General features: G+C 35.2%; 1 protein-coding gene across 1 annotated transcript in view; it reads right to left on the bottom strand.

The window, feature by feature from the left end:
• SEMA3E (semaphorin 3E) overlaps positions 1–15,058 on the bottom strand; it is a 135,304-nt gene that overhangs the window by 28,344 nt on the left and 91,902 nt on the right. Inside the window, exons 5-6 of the mRNA XM_032107129.1 lie at positions 7,265–7,358; positions 56–175 (exon numbers count right to left, since the gene is read on the bottom strand). Coding sequence (XP_031963020.1) covers positions 56–175; positions 7,265–7,358 — 214 coding nt within the window. The remainder of the gene's footprint in view (positions 1–55; positions 176–7,264; positions 7,359–15,058) is intronic.

Below are 15,058 nucleotides of genomic sequence, written 5' to 3' on the forward strand. Positions count from 1 at the left end.
AAATTGTCCAGTCATCTGAAACACCTCTGGTTTTAGCTCCTTGTCCTTCTCATACCTTTCAGCAGGCGCTCATTGTCAGGCTCAGTGCGAAGATGGGCCATGCGGTTCATGGAGCGAAACAGAGCAGCATCTCTTCCCCAGTAGTCACTGTAGAGACCAGTAAAAAGTTCACCACCTGCAGACCAGACATTAAAAAAAAACCCAAAATGAAACAACTTGGTAATACGCTATAATTAATTTCATTGCACGTGATAGGAACTTCATTGTAAATATGTGTCCTTAGTATTTGCTCAAAGGGAGAAGGTGAGTCAGTAGTTTAATACAGTCTGAAGTGCACTTGGATGTCGTTCCTACGGGCAGTCCAGAATTTGCAACTGGAGCAGCGTGAGGACAAGAATTTTAAATTTCATGCATAGTGGTCTCATTTTCAAAACTGTCTTGACAAGACAGATTCACACATGGAACATGAAGGTGTTACATTAACATCTATCCACATCTGCCACAATAACATCTGACACATTGGGCACCTCAGTTCAAAGATCTCACTGTGGTCCAGTTAGTGCCTGGCTCTGGGGACAATGTGATGGTACCCAAATCTTCACCAGTGCTAAGACCCTGACCAGTGATTGGCTGCTGAGAAGTTCCAGATGTGCCCTGGTTTTGCTAATGAGAAGCACCAAATTTCCTGGTTCTAGAACTGGAAGGGACATGGTGGGTTTATGAGGAGCTAGATATAACAGGAGCAAGAAAATCATATGAAAATGCAGCAACAGTTTTCAGACAACGCAGTGCTAAGGATAAGAATGCTGTTAGCTGCACCGATCTACTGATTTGGGCTACACTACATGGTTACAGCTCAAAGCTAAACCATAACTGAATCCATAGACTGGAACTCAAACACAGGAGCCTTTCCTGAGCATAATTATGAAATTTAGCTTTGTGGAAAACATGGCTGAAAAGAGAGTCGTACTGAAAACACTGGAGGGCTGGATGCAGTTATCTCCCCTGGAGAGACAAGAAGCAGTACCTGCTACCTTAGAAATTATTGCTTTAAACAAGCACAAGTTTTATTAGGCTGAGGGGGTTTTCCAGTCAGCCTACTGGAATTGTTTCACTTCACCTGGAATAACTGCAGTTTGGGAATAAATTTCTGGCTGAGGGGATTCCGTGTTTAGTGGACAGAAAAAAAGGGACTTTTTTCTCTGGTCCATCAATAACTTGTTTTCATAGCATTGAAATATTTACCAGCATAGGGACAGAACCTGAGATTTCATCCATCCTCCACAACTGGTGATGAATATTTCTTGAAAAATTTATGGAAACATAAAATGGGTCTCATTTTCAAAGGATTTAGATGGTATTCACAAATTAAACAAGCATCAGAAAAATTAGAAATAATACACTGATTAACAGACACTGTTGAAAAGTCAGTATGTATATTGGTACAATTTAATATGTTCAAAAATCCAGCCTATCTCTGACCCATCTAAAATTGTGATATTGGATAGATTTTACCTTGGTAAAATTCCATCAATAATTCTACCTTTCCATTTTGTATGGACACTATTCCCTTAACTGATCAAGTATTAACAATAATTTATTTCATATCATTGTGGACTTAGGCCCAATTTGAGAAGCAGGTAGCTGTTGTCACTAGGTGGCATCCTTATGCTAGAAAATAGCACAGAAGGAATTAAACTGCACAAGGAGAGGGAGATAAATTATTTCCAGTTAAAGGCTAATCTGAGTGGAGGCTTCAGTGACACATCTTCCTGCTGCTTAATCAAAATAAACATGACTGATACATCCAAATAACGTTTGCTGGCATTCAAAAAAGATTATAGCAGAAAGCAAGAATTTTGTCTGTAGGTGTCCCTCAAAGTATGAATTTTGTTTCTTTTAAGAGAGACATATGAATTGAATGGTGGCATAATTATGAATGATTATTCTGAAAAGTTAATAGTTTGGCAGCTGGGACTGGTTCAGACACCTCAGCTGAGCTGGAGCTGAGAATAGTTTTGCCTTAGGCTTCATCATATACAGAATGGATATTGCCCTGGAAATACCTGGTTGTGATTTAGAGTAAAATATTAGTAAATGAAGTAAAAATTAAATTTAAATTATAGCATCTGTAGAAGTTAAGGTTGCCCAAAACTAATAGAGAACTTTATTTTTTAAACAGCACAGAGCAGCTTAAACTGTAGAATTTGCCAGTGTCTTTACAATGTTCCAAACAATCTTCACAACCCTAATTAAGGAGTTATGTTAGTCATATATTCCCCTTTGGGAATTCTGTTGGAAAAATTCATCAGATTGGCTGGTATTCTTTTTAGTTTTGGTGATGTGTAATGCAAAATGGGTATTTTATCTTTTCAACATTATAATGAATCTTGGAAAATGCATCAGTGCAGGGTAAATGATTCATCACATATTACCAATGATCAGGACTGACATCTGTAAGTCCAGATGTTCAGAAGTTTGGATATGGAGTCTATTCCTTTTGTTTGACATAGGTATAAAATGGTGGTTTAAATAACTAACCTGCTGGTATGGCATTCTACCATATACTGAAGAAGTTATCACTAATTGTACCTCTGAGATCCTGAGGGGAGAAAATGGAAGTTCCAGCCCTGGATGGATATTGTTCCATGAAAAATATTTTACAGATACATAAATTAAATCTGATTTTTACCCTGAACCATTAGTAAACTAAATATAAGTATCCTGTGTGAACAGACAGGTCACTTCACCTAAGAACAGCGAAGGGACAGTACTAACAAGTGTGACTGTCAAGTATCTCAGCACGAAAACATTCAACATGATTCTGATATACTTTGCACTTGTGACTCTAAGAGGATCTTCTCTTGTCCTTTCCAATAGTCTTCTGTTTAAATGCAAGTTACAAATTTTGAACATTGCTAGGTTTTTACAGGTGCTGACCAATTCCAGATTTAGAGATAACCTAAGGTTGAGGCTTGAAGAATTCTGGAAATATTTCTACTTTTTTCCTCCCTTGAAAAGCTACTATCACATATTGATTCACTCCTGTCTTGGCTGCAGGGTTTTATACTGCTGCACATCACACTGATTAACCTCTACTCAGTGAAAATCAGCTGAGAACTTCAGAGACCTTCACTGCTCCTCCCCTCTTCCAGTCTAACCTCAGCTTCACGTTAAATTGCTAAAATTTAAGTTTGGTTAATCAGGTTAACAGCCTGGTTAATCATGTTCTAAAAAGAATAAAAAGTTTCTTCTTTCTTTATTTAAGCAAACAAAAACTCCCATGGACCTCAAAGACCAGTTTTAGCTCAAGTGATACGCACATACTTTTAGCTAGCATTCTTTTCAAGCGAACAAATACATCAAAATTCAACTGTGACCATTTAAAAATTCCTTTACTTTTGTCCTTTATTCAAAGCCAAATATTCAAAAATTAAAATACAACTTTTTCTTCTAAACCCTTCAAAATTCCTAGGTGACAACCCCAAAGCAAAAGAGATTGAAGCATTTAAATTAAATTACTCATACAAAAGATTTCTATTAATAGGCTGCTACCACCTTAAAGGTGGCATGTTTTGTGTACCTGCTTCAAATTGGAAGGTAATTCAAACACAAGCTATTATTCATCAGTAGTCTTTTTTTTGTGTAAAATGGAAAATTTATGTTATGAATAAAGGATTACAACATAATGAGTAGAACATAAGCTGCACCTTTCATGCATTTCTTTGACTGTCAGTCAGTTATTACTCACATGACAACTAAAATCAAAAGACTAATTCACATTTTAGCAGATGATACTTTTGGCAGTATGAAAACAGCAAATTAAAAAAGCGCCCAACCTATTGTTTAACTGTAAACTAATACCTCTGTATATTTGTATTTTCTGTCTGTCACTCAAGTATTTTGTCTTTTGTTTTGAGACAAAATGTATTTTTGTCTAGAGTAAAAGAAAATACACAAATACCTAACTTTTAAAACCGTAAAAGCAGAAAATATTTTTTTAATGGATTCCCTGGATATTCACCTATTCAGATGTAGTTTAGGTTTTTCACCACTTCTGCTATATTGCAGGTAAGAATATATGGACATAAACTAATTTCTCATCTTTCAAGAGCTAGTGTGGTCTAAGTTAATCAGTGTGCAAAATCTGGTATCAAAAATAGTTTTGGCTATTGAAAGCAGATGGAGGAGTTCATTAGGAATAAAAGTCCAAAAGTTTTATATACCATTGAGCTCAACATAAACATTTTATTCAGCCTGTCTTCCATCCAACTTCCATTCTGTTTCCTGATGCTGGCAGTAAATTAATTGATTGTTCATATATTGAGGAATTCATCAAAAGCTACTTCACCAGTGGGTCAGATAACCTACAATAATGCTTACAACAGCACAGATATTTCATTTTCAAGCCAAGTCACGAACTGTTGTTTTCTTGAAGTGAGTATTTTAACTCTTGTGTTGAAATACATAAAGAGATGCAGAACAAGAGATTATCTTTCTTCCTAAATTAATCCAGCTAAATCTGGTCCTAATTAGTTATGGTGCAAATGATCTTTCAAGATCAAGATTTTCAAAGCTTTTAAATCTTTATGAGAGGTATGTAAAGTTTTCTTGTTCACCTAACCCTCTCTGTTAGTCAATGCTGATGCTCGTGTAGGCGCTGTGTTAATGTGAGGGGCAGAGGTGGGAGCAGGTTTTGAATGGTTTCCTTAGGAGGGAGAAGGTGCTGGGGTGTGCTTTGCTAACAGGTTTGCATTAAACCTTTTCAAGGACATGCACACTGGTTGAACCTGTGCCACAGAGTGGAGACAACTCTGGGGTGCAGCCTCCAAGATCATGCTGACTTCATACCAGGAGCAGATTTCACTTTCTAAGAAAACTGAAGTGCATGAAGAAGAATTAAACTTCCAAGCATTGGAGGAAGGACTGGAAGACCAGTCCTGGAGGGTGCATGGTGTAGTTATCATCTCCTGTCACAGGGTAATGGCCATCATGAGCTGAACTCAGTGCTTGTCTGAATAAAGGAGCATCCCTTCCTTCTCAGTGCATTTGGCATTACAAATCTGTCTCATTCTCAAATGTCAGTTAAAAGATTATTATTCACTGTGATTGCATCTAGGTCTTCTAACCTTTTCAACTGGCTACCTGCAGAGATAAAGGACATACATCTTGGAGTCTAAGGTGCAGCATTTTATTCTGTGAACTCTGTGTCTCTGGTTAGTAGAAATTGGTAGAATAAAAAAGAATACATGGAAATTCAAATTTGCTGATGATATTCTTCCTAAGTGCTGGAAGTGTTTCAACTCCATTAGTTACAAATACGAAAAAATAAATAAAATAATAAAGTCTTTGAAGAATTTTGTTATGCTTTTAAAATATCACTGCACGATAACTTGAAATTATAGAATTTCCTAATGGATGGCTAGAAAAATGGCTTCTAAATACTTTGCTGGTTTTGATGAAGGGGTGAAAGTTAGTCTGTCTTTTGGTGTATCAGTGATCTGATAAAAAAATTATTTTCTCCTGTTAATCTTGCTACATTACAGAATTTTTAGCTTTGTCAGAATGATTTTATAAGTGTTTGTCAGTGGACCTCCAAGAATCTAATCTCCCTTTATCAGGGAAGGGCTTATTTAATTGTTTTCTCCTTCAGATAAAAATATGAGGATCCATAGGACCTCCCATAATTCAGGCAAACTCTTAAAGCTCAGTGGGACAATCTGGCTTCCATTTAAGCAAATAAAATTCACATTGATCTCACAGTAGGAACATGATCAGGTTAATTTATTTACTTAGTTCTATCTGAGGAAAGGTTGAGAAGGACTTCAAGATTAGACCATGAGGTTTCAGGCCTACAGCAATTCCATGAGTCTTTGTTCCCAAGCTAAGCTGAGACTGGAATTTGTCAAAAAGTGTAGAAACAATTTAGAAATAAGGGTTGAATAAAAGCGTGACAATCTGTGCTTCATGGACTTTGGAAGGTCAGGCAAAATATAGTGTGTTTTTCTGATCCTTCTATGACTTCTTAACCCACTAACTCTTAAGAATTAAAGCTCTAATTTACTTTCTTTTTTTAATGACAATGAAGAATATTTTGATGAATTGCTGCAATGGGAAAGATTTTACATTTACATTTACATTTTACATTACTGCCGAAGATTCTTCTTGTAATTAATTTCTTAATGTAAGGGAACAAATAAACATAGCATGTAAAAATACATCTGTCACTCATGAGCAATAGTTCATCACCACCATGGATGAGCCGTACCATTGTAGTTAATCACCAGAGAATTTATCTCCCAGACTGGAAGATGCAGAGACAAATGTAAACATCAAAAGGGCCCTAAAATCCTCTTTTTTAATCCCTGAAAAATATAAAAATTATTTAATCTTTAGCCTCTTTTCGCTAGCTCTTTCTTTTAATGGATAGTCCTTTTGAATGCTTGGGTTTTGTTTATGTTTTCTAAACCCAGAAATCATTGCTACTCCCTAACTCCATCTAGCTTTTACCCTTTACCTGCTGTTCCAGGCTATTTTTAGTCAATGTACACTTAGTCAATAGCGCCAAGACTGTCTTTGCTTCATCTCACAAAATGTTTTAAGCAAACATATTTGAGTAAAACCCATATGGTTTGCTATATCACAGCTTCGAAGATCCCAGTCCTATAGTGATACACTTCCCAGCAAGGCACAGAAGAGCACTCTCAGTACAGCTTCCTGGCACTGCAGGACTGACTGAATTCTACTTTTATATCTTTTGAGTATAAGATCTACTTTTCTAACATAGAATCACCAGTTTGCGATAGTTTTGTTAGAAGACAGCATTAAAAAAAAAAAAAAATCTTAAAAATGGTAATTTATATGAACAATAAATCTTGATATAAATACACTTAAATTCACATTTTTACAGGGTGCTTGTTGCTCAGATTCATCTCAGTAGATGAAAACAAAAGTGTTGCAAATGACTAAACCAGATAGGCTTCTTTGCTTTTAAGGAAAGCAGGAAATGATTATTTCCATAATTACACAACAATCTATTACCTTCAGGATGGCACATGTCATTCAACATTTCACTTCAGTGAGACACCCTTGCTGTAGTTAATGCTGCCTGGAATGTAATATTAATGTGGGCAGCACCATGAAGATTAAGTCTGACATGTGGAAAGTTGCAATGGAAGGCTGACAACACTTTGGTGTGCTGAAGAAAGAGACTCAGAATGACAGATTGACAGGACTGTGAAGCTTGTCACATAAAGATCATTACCAATTAAGATGGAGGTGAAGGAAGAACTGGGGTCAAAAGGGCACCTGCCTCGTCCTCTCTCAAATTTGTGCGATTCCAGTTGAAACAGATGATCCTTAAAAAAAAATGACAGAAAACACCATAAACCCTACAGGCAAAGAAACAGTCCTCAGAGACAAGCTTTAACTTTGTTATACCTTTGTGAAGGATTGACTTCATTAGGGAGAAAACACAATTATGGTTGCTCACTGATGTACTGGCAAAAATTCTCTGGGTTTCTACAAATCACCTTTGTGTGTTCACTGCCCAAAAAGAATCAGAAAGATATGCACTAAAATTGCATTTATTTCATTTCTGTGGGAGTAGGGAGGGAAGATTCCTCTATCTCTTCTCCAGATTATCTAAACATTAAATAGATATCTCACCATGGAATGTGTTTTCCCCCTTTAAACAATTTTTTTTTTCCCAGTAGTTGTTAAATATATCATACTGTGTTATCTTCTCTTCATAGCTTTGAGATGTTTATATATCTTCTTCATAGAAGTATGTTTAGGAATGAATCCCCAGTTATGGTTTTCAGAGCAGATGTGATTTCTTCAGTGGATTTAACAGAATATCAGTATAAAAAAATATTGGCAACTTGGTTTAATTTGTCTGTATAAGGCTGTAAAGACTGAGAAAAATTTACAATTTAAATTTTCATTTGTAATGGTAGGTTTGTCTCAGCTTTCACAGAAAAGCCCATTAATGTCTGATTAAAATATCAAGTGAGAGCACAATATTTTTAATTTAGATATTAACAGTATGCCACAGAACGCAGAGATGGGGAGAAAAAAGGGCAAATACAGAGAAAGCGATGAAAGCTTGATAAGAAATATGCCACACAGCCATCAAGACTAGCAAATATTTTGATAATTTAGTAGTTTAAGCTCTGTGTAAAGTTTTACTCTAAAGTCCACTGAAATGTGGATTGGATAAATGTAACCTACTTGTTCATTAAACTAAATCTCAGGTCCACATTGCTAATATATGAGACAAATATTTTGTGAGGCATAAAATTACATGCAACAGGAAGCCAGATCTCCCAGAGTTTTTAGAAGTACTTGCCTCAGTCTCTCCCTTACATAACACATTATCAAAAAGGTCCAACAGACTTTTTAGTCATAAAAATCAGGTTTCATTAGACTGGACTTTTCAGGAATTTATTAGAATAACTTGGTACTGGCACAGAAAAAAGCTCTATAATCTACAACCTACAAATCTTCTCAAGCAAGTACAATTGCCCTAAAAGCTAAATGAATTTTCTCTTCAGGTGACTTCAAGACAATTACGCTCTCCTGAAAAAAGAAACAACATAAAAAGACAAGGAGCAAAGAAGCAGAAGGTGAAAAACTGGAAAGACAATAATAATAATAAAATAATAGCTTAAAAGGACAGAAAAAAAAATATATAAGGAAAGTGGAAAGTAGTAGAGCTCTTAGTTCCAACTAATTGATGAATAATTGAATCTTTCTGTGCATTTAATTTAAAACAGTTAACCTTGAATTTGTCACAAGGCCCTCGACTTTAAAGCATTATTCACATCTTAATCCCCAGATCAGACAAGCTGATGTACTTGTATTCCATTCCCAACAGTCTAAATCATACATGTCATTTTGCTGCAACTTCTGGTCAAAAAGAGAGAATCCCAATAGTTAGAGAGCTTCTATAAAAAATGGGATGCAACTCAAAATGTAGTTCTGGAAAAACAGGACATCTGTGTCATGTGTACTTGCAGTGAAAAAATCATAAAAAGTCATTAAAAAGTGATAAAATAAAATAAAATAAGGTAAATTAAGGAAAAAAACATAAAAAATTTAGCTAATGGACCTAAAACTCATGAGGTAACAAAGCATTCATAATATCACCTCTCCAGAAGCTCCTTTGTTGGCCTAACCCTGGTATGTTAGTGCCATTTAGTTGTTAAAGCTGATGTAGCAGAAAATAACTGTCCTGGGTAGAGACTGATGGTGCAGGAATATTAATTTATGCTGTATCAGCAACTATTGCACATCAGTAGTAACTATTTCCCCTCTGCTGTTGGGTAAATGTCAAACAATAAAGAAATATTTCCCTGTGTGTGGAAATCTCAGTCCCATTCCATACTTTTCAAATATTACATACATTACATTACATACATTATTTTTCAAAACTAAATACTGTAACATTTTGAATCAACAGTGGATAAAAAAAGAGTAAGGTGAGCTCAGGAAGGAAAAGAAAAACTTTCTGAAATAATGAAAAAGTACTTGGGAGTCATAATGGCATAAAATTTGATGTACAAGAAATATTTCTAAAAATCATCTAATGTTATGTTTTCTCTAATTGGGTATTAAAAAAAAGTTACTCATGAAATACTTTCTCTTTTGGGATTCTCAACTAATCTATTTGTCAGTGAATTGGTTCAATAAAGATTTAGAAGTAAGTGGAGAGACAAACCAAGAGTTAAAAATTGACAAATTATTCTGGTCTTCATGCTTTCTATTTACTTTTCCCCACAGTAAAATAAAAATGCATGTGCCTATACAAGGAAGAAGTAATAAATTAAAACTGATAACAGAAAAAAACGTACTCAGGTAAAGTGATCATTTTGGGAACAATATTGTTTTGAAACCATACTTGAAGAAGTTATATTATCCGTACTTCCTGGTTTATAGTTTGTGGCTCCATTTCATCCTACATAGGCAATGGAAACTGAAAGTTTTTCTACTCTTGGAGGAGACATGATCCCACCAGGTCTTCATAACTTACACTTCATGTTTTGGTCCTCCCCTGGTAAAACACCACTGGTACTCAGACCAGGGAGATGTGGCCAGTACTGGAATCTTGTGGATGATGTGGAAGAACTTTTCATTACTCTACACAAAATTATACCAGCACAATGAAAAAGCTACTAATGTAGTTAACCATTTCCCTGAGAACCAGAATTAAATCAATGATAAAGACAAACTCATCTCTTTTAACACTCATGACATGAATGTGTTTAAAACAGCTAACTATGTGACTAGAATAAAAATGCTAAACAATATGCATAGTATTCATTCATTATCTGTAATTTATGAATAAGGATTGTCGGTTAAATATGTAATCTAGTGTTATCAGTGGGGGTAGATAAAAAATTGGATTTCAGTGCAATTCTGTGGAATTTTTGAGAGGAGGTCACTAGTTTTGATATAAAGCAGGATGTATATCTCATAAATGCTTGCAGACACATGTAACTGTCTGAAAAGTGGCTGAAAATGTAAGCAATGACTCCTCCAAGAGAGATTTTCTACCTTCAGCTTTTAGGACAGCATGCCAAATATTCCATGGTTGCAATAAGTTATTCCTATCACTGGGGCGAGTAACTGAAGTTCAGGTGTTAGATGTGTCAGCTTCCATGGGATGCCAGTTTAAATGAAATAAGCATTACACATTAATAATCAGCTTTGAAGGCTAATTCCATAATTCTAACCCTCCTTGCAGTTTGTGACATTGGAATCCCTTGAGAAATGTCAGAGTAAAACTGACAGTTTCCTCACAGATTATACAGCACATATTCAACATCATAATTTATTTTATGGTCATTTTTCAGTGGTTAGGTAAAAACTATGCAAAAGCACATATGGAGGGCTGGGAATGGAATTACATGTTTCTACATGTAACTTGGTAAAAGAAGTGGGGTTCTGGGTTTGATTTATGACACCAATGACTCAGGAAACATAATACACTTTCAACTATTATTAAAATAATAATTTTCTTTTAAAGAAATAGAAGATACTTTCAAAGCATCAAACATTTTGGCATTAACTTGATATGAATTGACAATTTTAGACAATGAAGAATAATGTAGGCTATAAAAATAGTGAAAGAAAAGGTCAATCAGAGGCATTAAAATTTAAAGTCTGAATTTAACTTGTTGCAGAAAATTGCTTTCACTAATGCCAACTGCTGCTTTGCTCTGGGTCAAGACAACACTTATGCATGTGATTAATTTAAAACATATGCTTACTTCTATTCCTGTTCAGCAAAGTACCTAAGCCTATTGTGAACATTAATACAATGGCTGTATCTTTTCACTAAACCAGGGACTTAAAAATACAGAGGCTTGAGTTGTGTTTTCCTAGGATATTATTTTTATGAGAGAAAAATAATCTGGTTTTCTGTAAGGATTTGTGGTGTTTTGGTTTTTTCACTTAAATTTTATTATTTTCCATGTAACAAGAAAGTAAAACATACTGGCATTTTTAAAAGGAGATTGAAAACATTTCATAACCTTTAATTACACTCTTAATTGTGTATGCATGTGTTACAACAGTACTGGCATAGTCTGCTCTCCAGGAGACCTGTGCATTTCTGTGGTTGGTAGGTGATTTTTGTGCTTTTTTGTTTGGGTTTTTTTTTCTGGTGTGTGGTATGTTTTGATTTGTATTTTGCTATTTTGTTCTAACAAGTCCATGTTACCTTGCCAGATAGTAAATCATATTTAGAGTACAGTGGGGAAAGGCTGTGCAGATTTTTGTAGCTATATTTTTAAACACTGGCTATAGTAGTCACTACTGCTCTTAAAGCCCTGGACAAAATTCGTTCTCAGCTTTAATGATCTCATAGTTCTTCAACCTTAGAGTAAGAATGATATTACATGCAAGATCTGTTCGTTGCATTCCATTTCTAGAGGTCATGTATTTTATACTTTTTTGAAGAGAACTAGAGAAAAGAAGGTTCATATGCAATGTGAATTGAATGGGAAAGCATAAAATACAGATGCACTGCTTGTGCAAAGCTATGAGAAATGTTCTTTTAAAACTCTTAGTAAAGCCACATGGTGCTAGTGTCATATATGTTGCACTCTTTTTTATATTCAAGTAATTCTTAAACCATTAAAAATGGGGGCGTGAAATCAAAGATTTGCTGTATTTTATCATAGTGTCCTCTTTGAGGTGGAAGAAGGTTAAGAAGGGCTGGGACACAGTGAGAGACACTGAGTCTGCAGGGAAAGGACATCCCAATGGACTGGCTTACTGAGTGACCTTGTCAAGAGGGCTTTGACCAAGGGCCACCAGAGCAAGAGAGACGGCTGCAAACGGCGGGGGTATGGGAGGGAGAGGGCTGCCAATGGCATGTGCACATCCCTGCTCTGAGGACAGTGTTCAGAAGTTTTTCTTGTGCCTATGTGCAATATCTGAGGTTAATTTTCACTTGCAGGGTTATATCCTCTCACTTACATTGAAGTCTCTTGCAATTTTGCCCTTTCTCTTTATGAGAATGACATTGAGACATTTGTCCCAAAACAAGGTGTATTATTCTTGATTTCACTGGTTCCATGTATGATGCTTTTGCTTTTTTTTTTTTTCCCCTAACACTATCTTAGAACCCAAGTGACAAAGCAATAAAGTAACATGTGAAAAGCTATGATTTGAAACCGTCACAAAGTTAGGTGCACAGCGAGACACTTTTGCAGCTTTATCAACAGTCTTTAGAACTATGGAAATTAATGTAAATCATGAAATCTCCAAGACAGTAACAGACTGTATTTTGTAGAAAATAAAACTAAAAAATACTGAATATATCAGGTGTATTTTTCTAAACAAGGCATACATTTGTTGCCCATATGTACTTCCCCATTTTTTCAAATAAATTTAAATCTGGTTTTACCTTAACAATGTATCTTTAAAATATCATTTTGTACAGCCATGTTCAGTCACACAGCCCAATGTGAGGAACTTATTACAAAATTAATCTAATATAGGATTTGTAAAGCATTTCACTGCTGTAACTGTATTTTTTCTCATGTGAGAGATTGAATACTGAGTGAATGCATAGAAATTTTGTGACCATGACAAAAAGTGAAGTACAATGTACAGAATAAACCTCATCTTGATTTCTATTGTCTTTCACACTATAATGTTTTTATTATAAATTTACATATAAATTCAATTTCTTTTGTTCTGTATATCCTCAAAATAGAGTTTTTCACTTCTTTTCTCTTTCTTTTATACTTATCCTTACATTTTTATTTCAGCATAGAAAGGCACATGGAATACACTGTGCAGATGCTTCTTTAAGGAAAGACGAACCTTGACTTCCCCATTAAAAAAAAAAAAAGCTGAAAAATCACAGAACATCTCTGTAAATCAGCAGAAAATATAATTCAAATATAAGTCTCCAAAATGAACCTTCAACTCCATGACCTGCCTTAATCTGTACACTTGCCTCATCAGGAAGGCACATAGTAAAAGAGATCTACCACAAAACAGTTTGTCCTTGTGTAACAGCAGAAAATATCTTACTGGGTGAGGCCTGAAAAGGTGTCTCATATGATTTAGCCCTTTGTATTTAAGCAGACTAAATTCAGGTGCTAAGAGTGTGCATTAGCATTTTCTGATAAATATAGTCCCAAATATTAGCTAGATGTGTAATTACTACAAAGCCAACTAATTCATTGAAAATTAAAAATCTAAATCCAGCAGAATATAATTGAATTTATATAAAGGAACCTGTGCTCCAAATACTTACAATAATACTAATAAATTTCTATTGCAACACACTGCCCTATTTCAGTCACCATAAAACAGGCATGCAGGTATATAGGTGATCATGACAAGGATATCCCAACAAGGAAAAAACTTTTCATGTTGTATCTTCTTTAAATAATCCAAACATTAATTTTCAAAAGGCTCTAAGCACTGGCAAAAAATCTCTTCTCGTTGTCAGAGGATTACTAGCTTTTAAAATTATACCTTCAGCATTCACTGAACTTTATTTTCCAAGCCAAATGGGAATGCAATATTTGGAATGGAGTCCTCAAAAACTGTCCGAAATAGTCAGGTCTCTGCTATTTGACATAATTAAGATTATTTGGGAGGTAGTATTTCTTCTGAGGATCTGTTTTCAATCCTCTTTACTATCCAGTGACATAATGAAAAGATCAATCGCCCTATGGGATGAGAGTGCATAAATATCGTATGCAAAAAATGCAAAAAATCGACATTAAATCCTCCCTAAAAATTCAGAGGCATTTTTCAGGTCTGTGCATTTTATTCCACAGTTAAATGATTAAGACACATTGGGCTCCAATCTGAAAACGTATTTAAAATCTGGAGCTGTGTCAGACTGCTGTCTGAGTTTGCAAAAGGATTAGCAATTTGTGACTTGTGTCAAAATATCTGGCCTAAAGTGACAGAAATAATATATTTTCCTGACTTAATGAATGTGAAAAAATCTGGCAAAAGATAAAAAAAGATCCCACCACACTGCACATAGAAATCACAGGCATTTATCCCTAGCAGCACACAGTATTTCAGTAGCAGTGATTGCATTGGTCAGAATTTTAGAAGGGACAGCTTTGTGTGAGCTCAAACTGGTCACATAAACTCACTAGTCTTATGGCAAAGAATAGAACCATTAGAAAATTTGATTATATTGCACTGATATGTTAGTTAATATGTATGAAAAGTCCAGGGACATAAAGGCTCCCTATAATTAAAATGCATTAAAATATATGAGTAGTTATATATGGTGATACAGTCTTACAACCAAGTGCAAGAGAAGGTAAAGATAGTCCAGAAACACTATACAAAAGTGAAGGGATTTCACTGTGGAGAAGTGCACAGTCTTTACACAGAGCCTCACTAACCAAGGCTTTTCCTTTTCAATGATTTTGACAGGCGAAACTTGTGCTGAGATTGTGAGGGTCACATCAGAGCGAATACCAAATAAATTCCTCTCTAATGATCTAATCTAATGATTGCTATCATAAAAACTGGGGACAAAGGTCATGAAAAAGCAAAAAAAGGA

The sequence above is a fragment of the Corvus moneduloides genome, chromosome 4, assembly GCF_009650955.1.
Source record: "Corvus moneduloides isolate bCorMon1 chromosome 4, bCorMon1.pri, whole genome shotgun sequence".
NCBI classification, from domain to species: domain Eukaryota; kingdom Metazoa; phylum Chordata; class Aves; order Passeriformes; family Corvidae; genus Corvus; species Corvus moneduloides.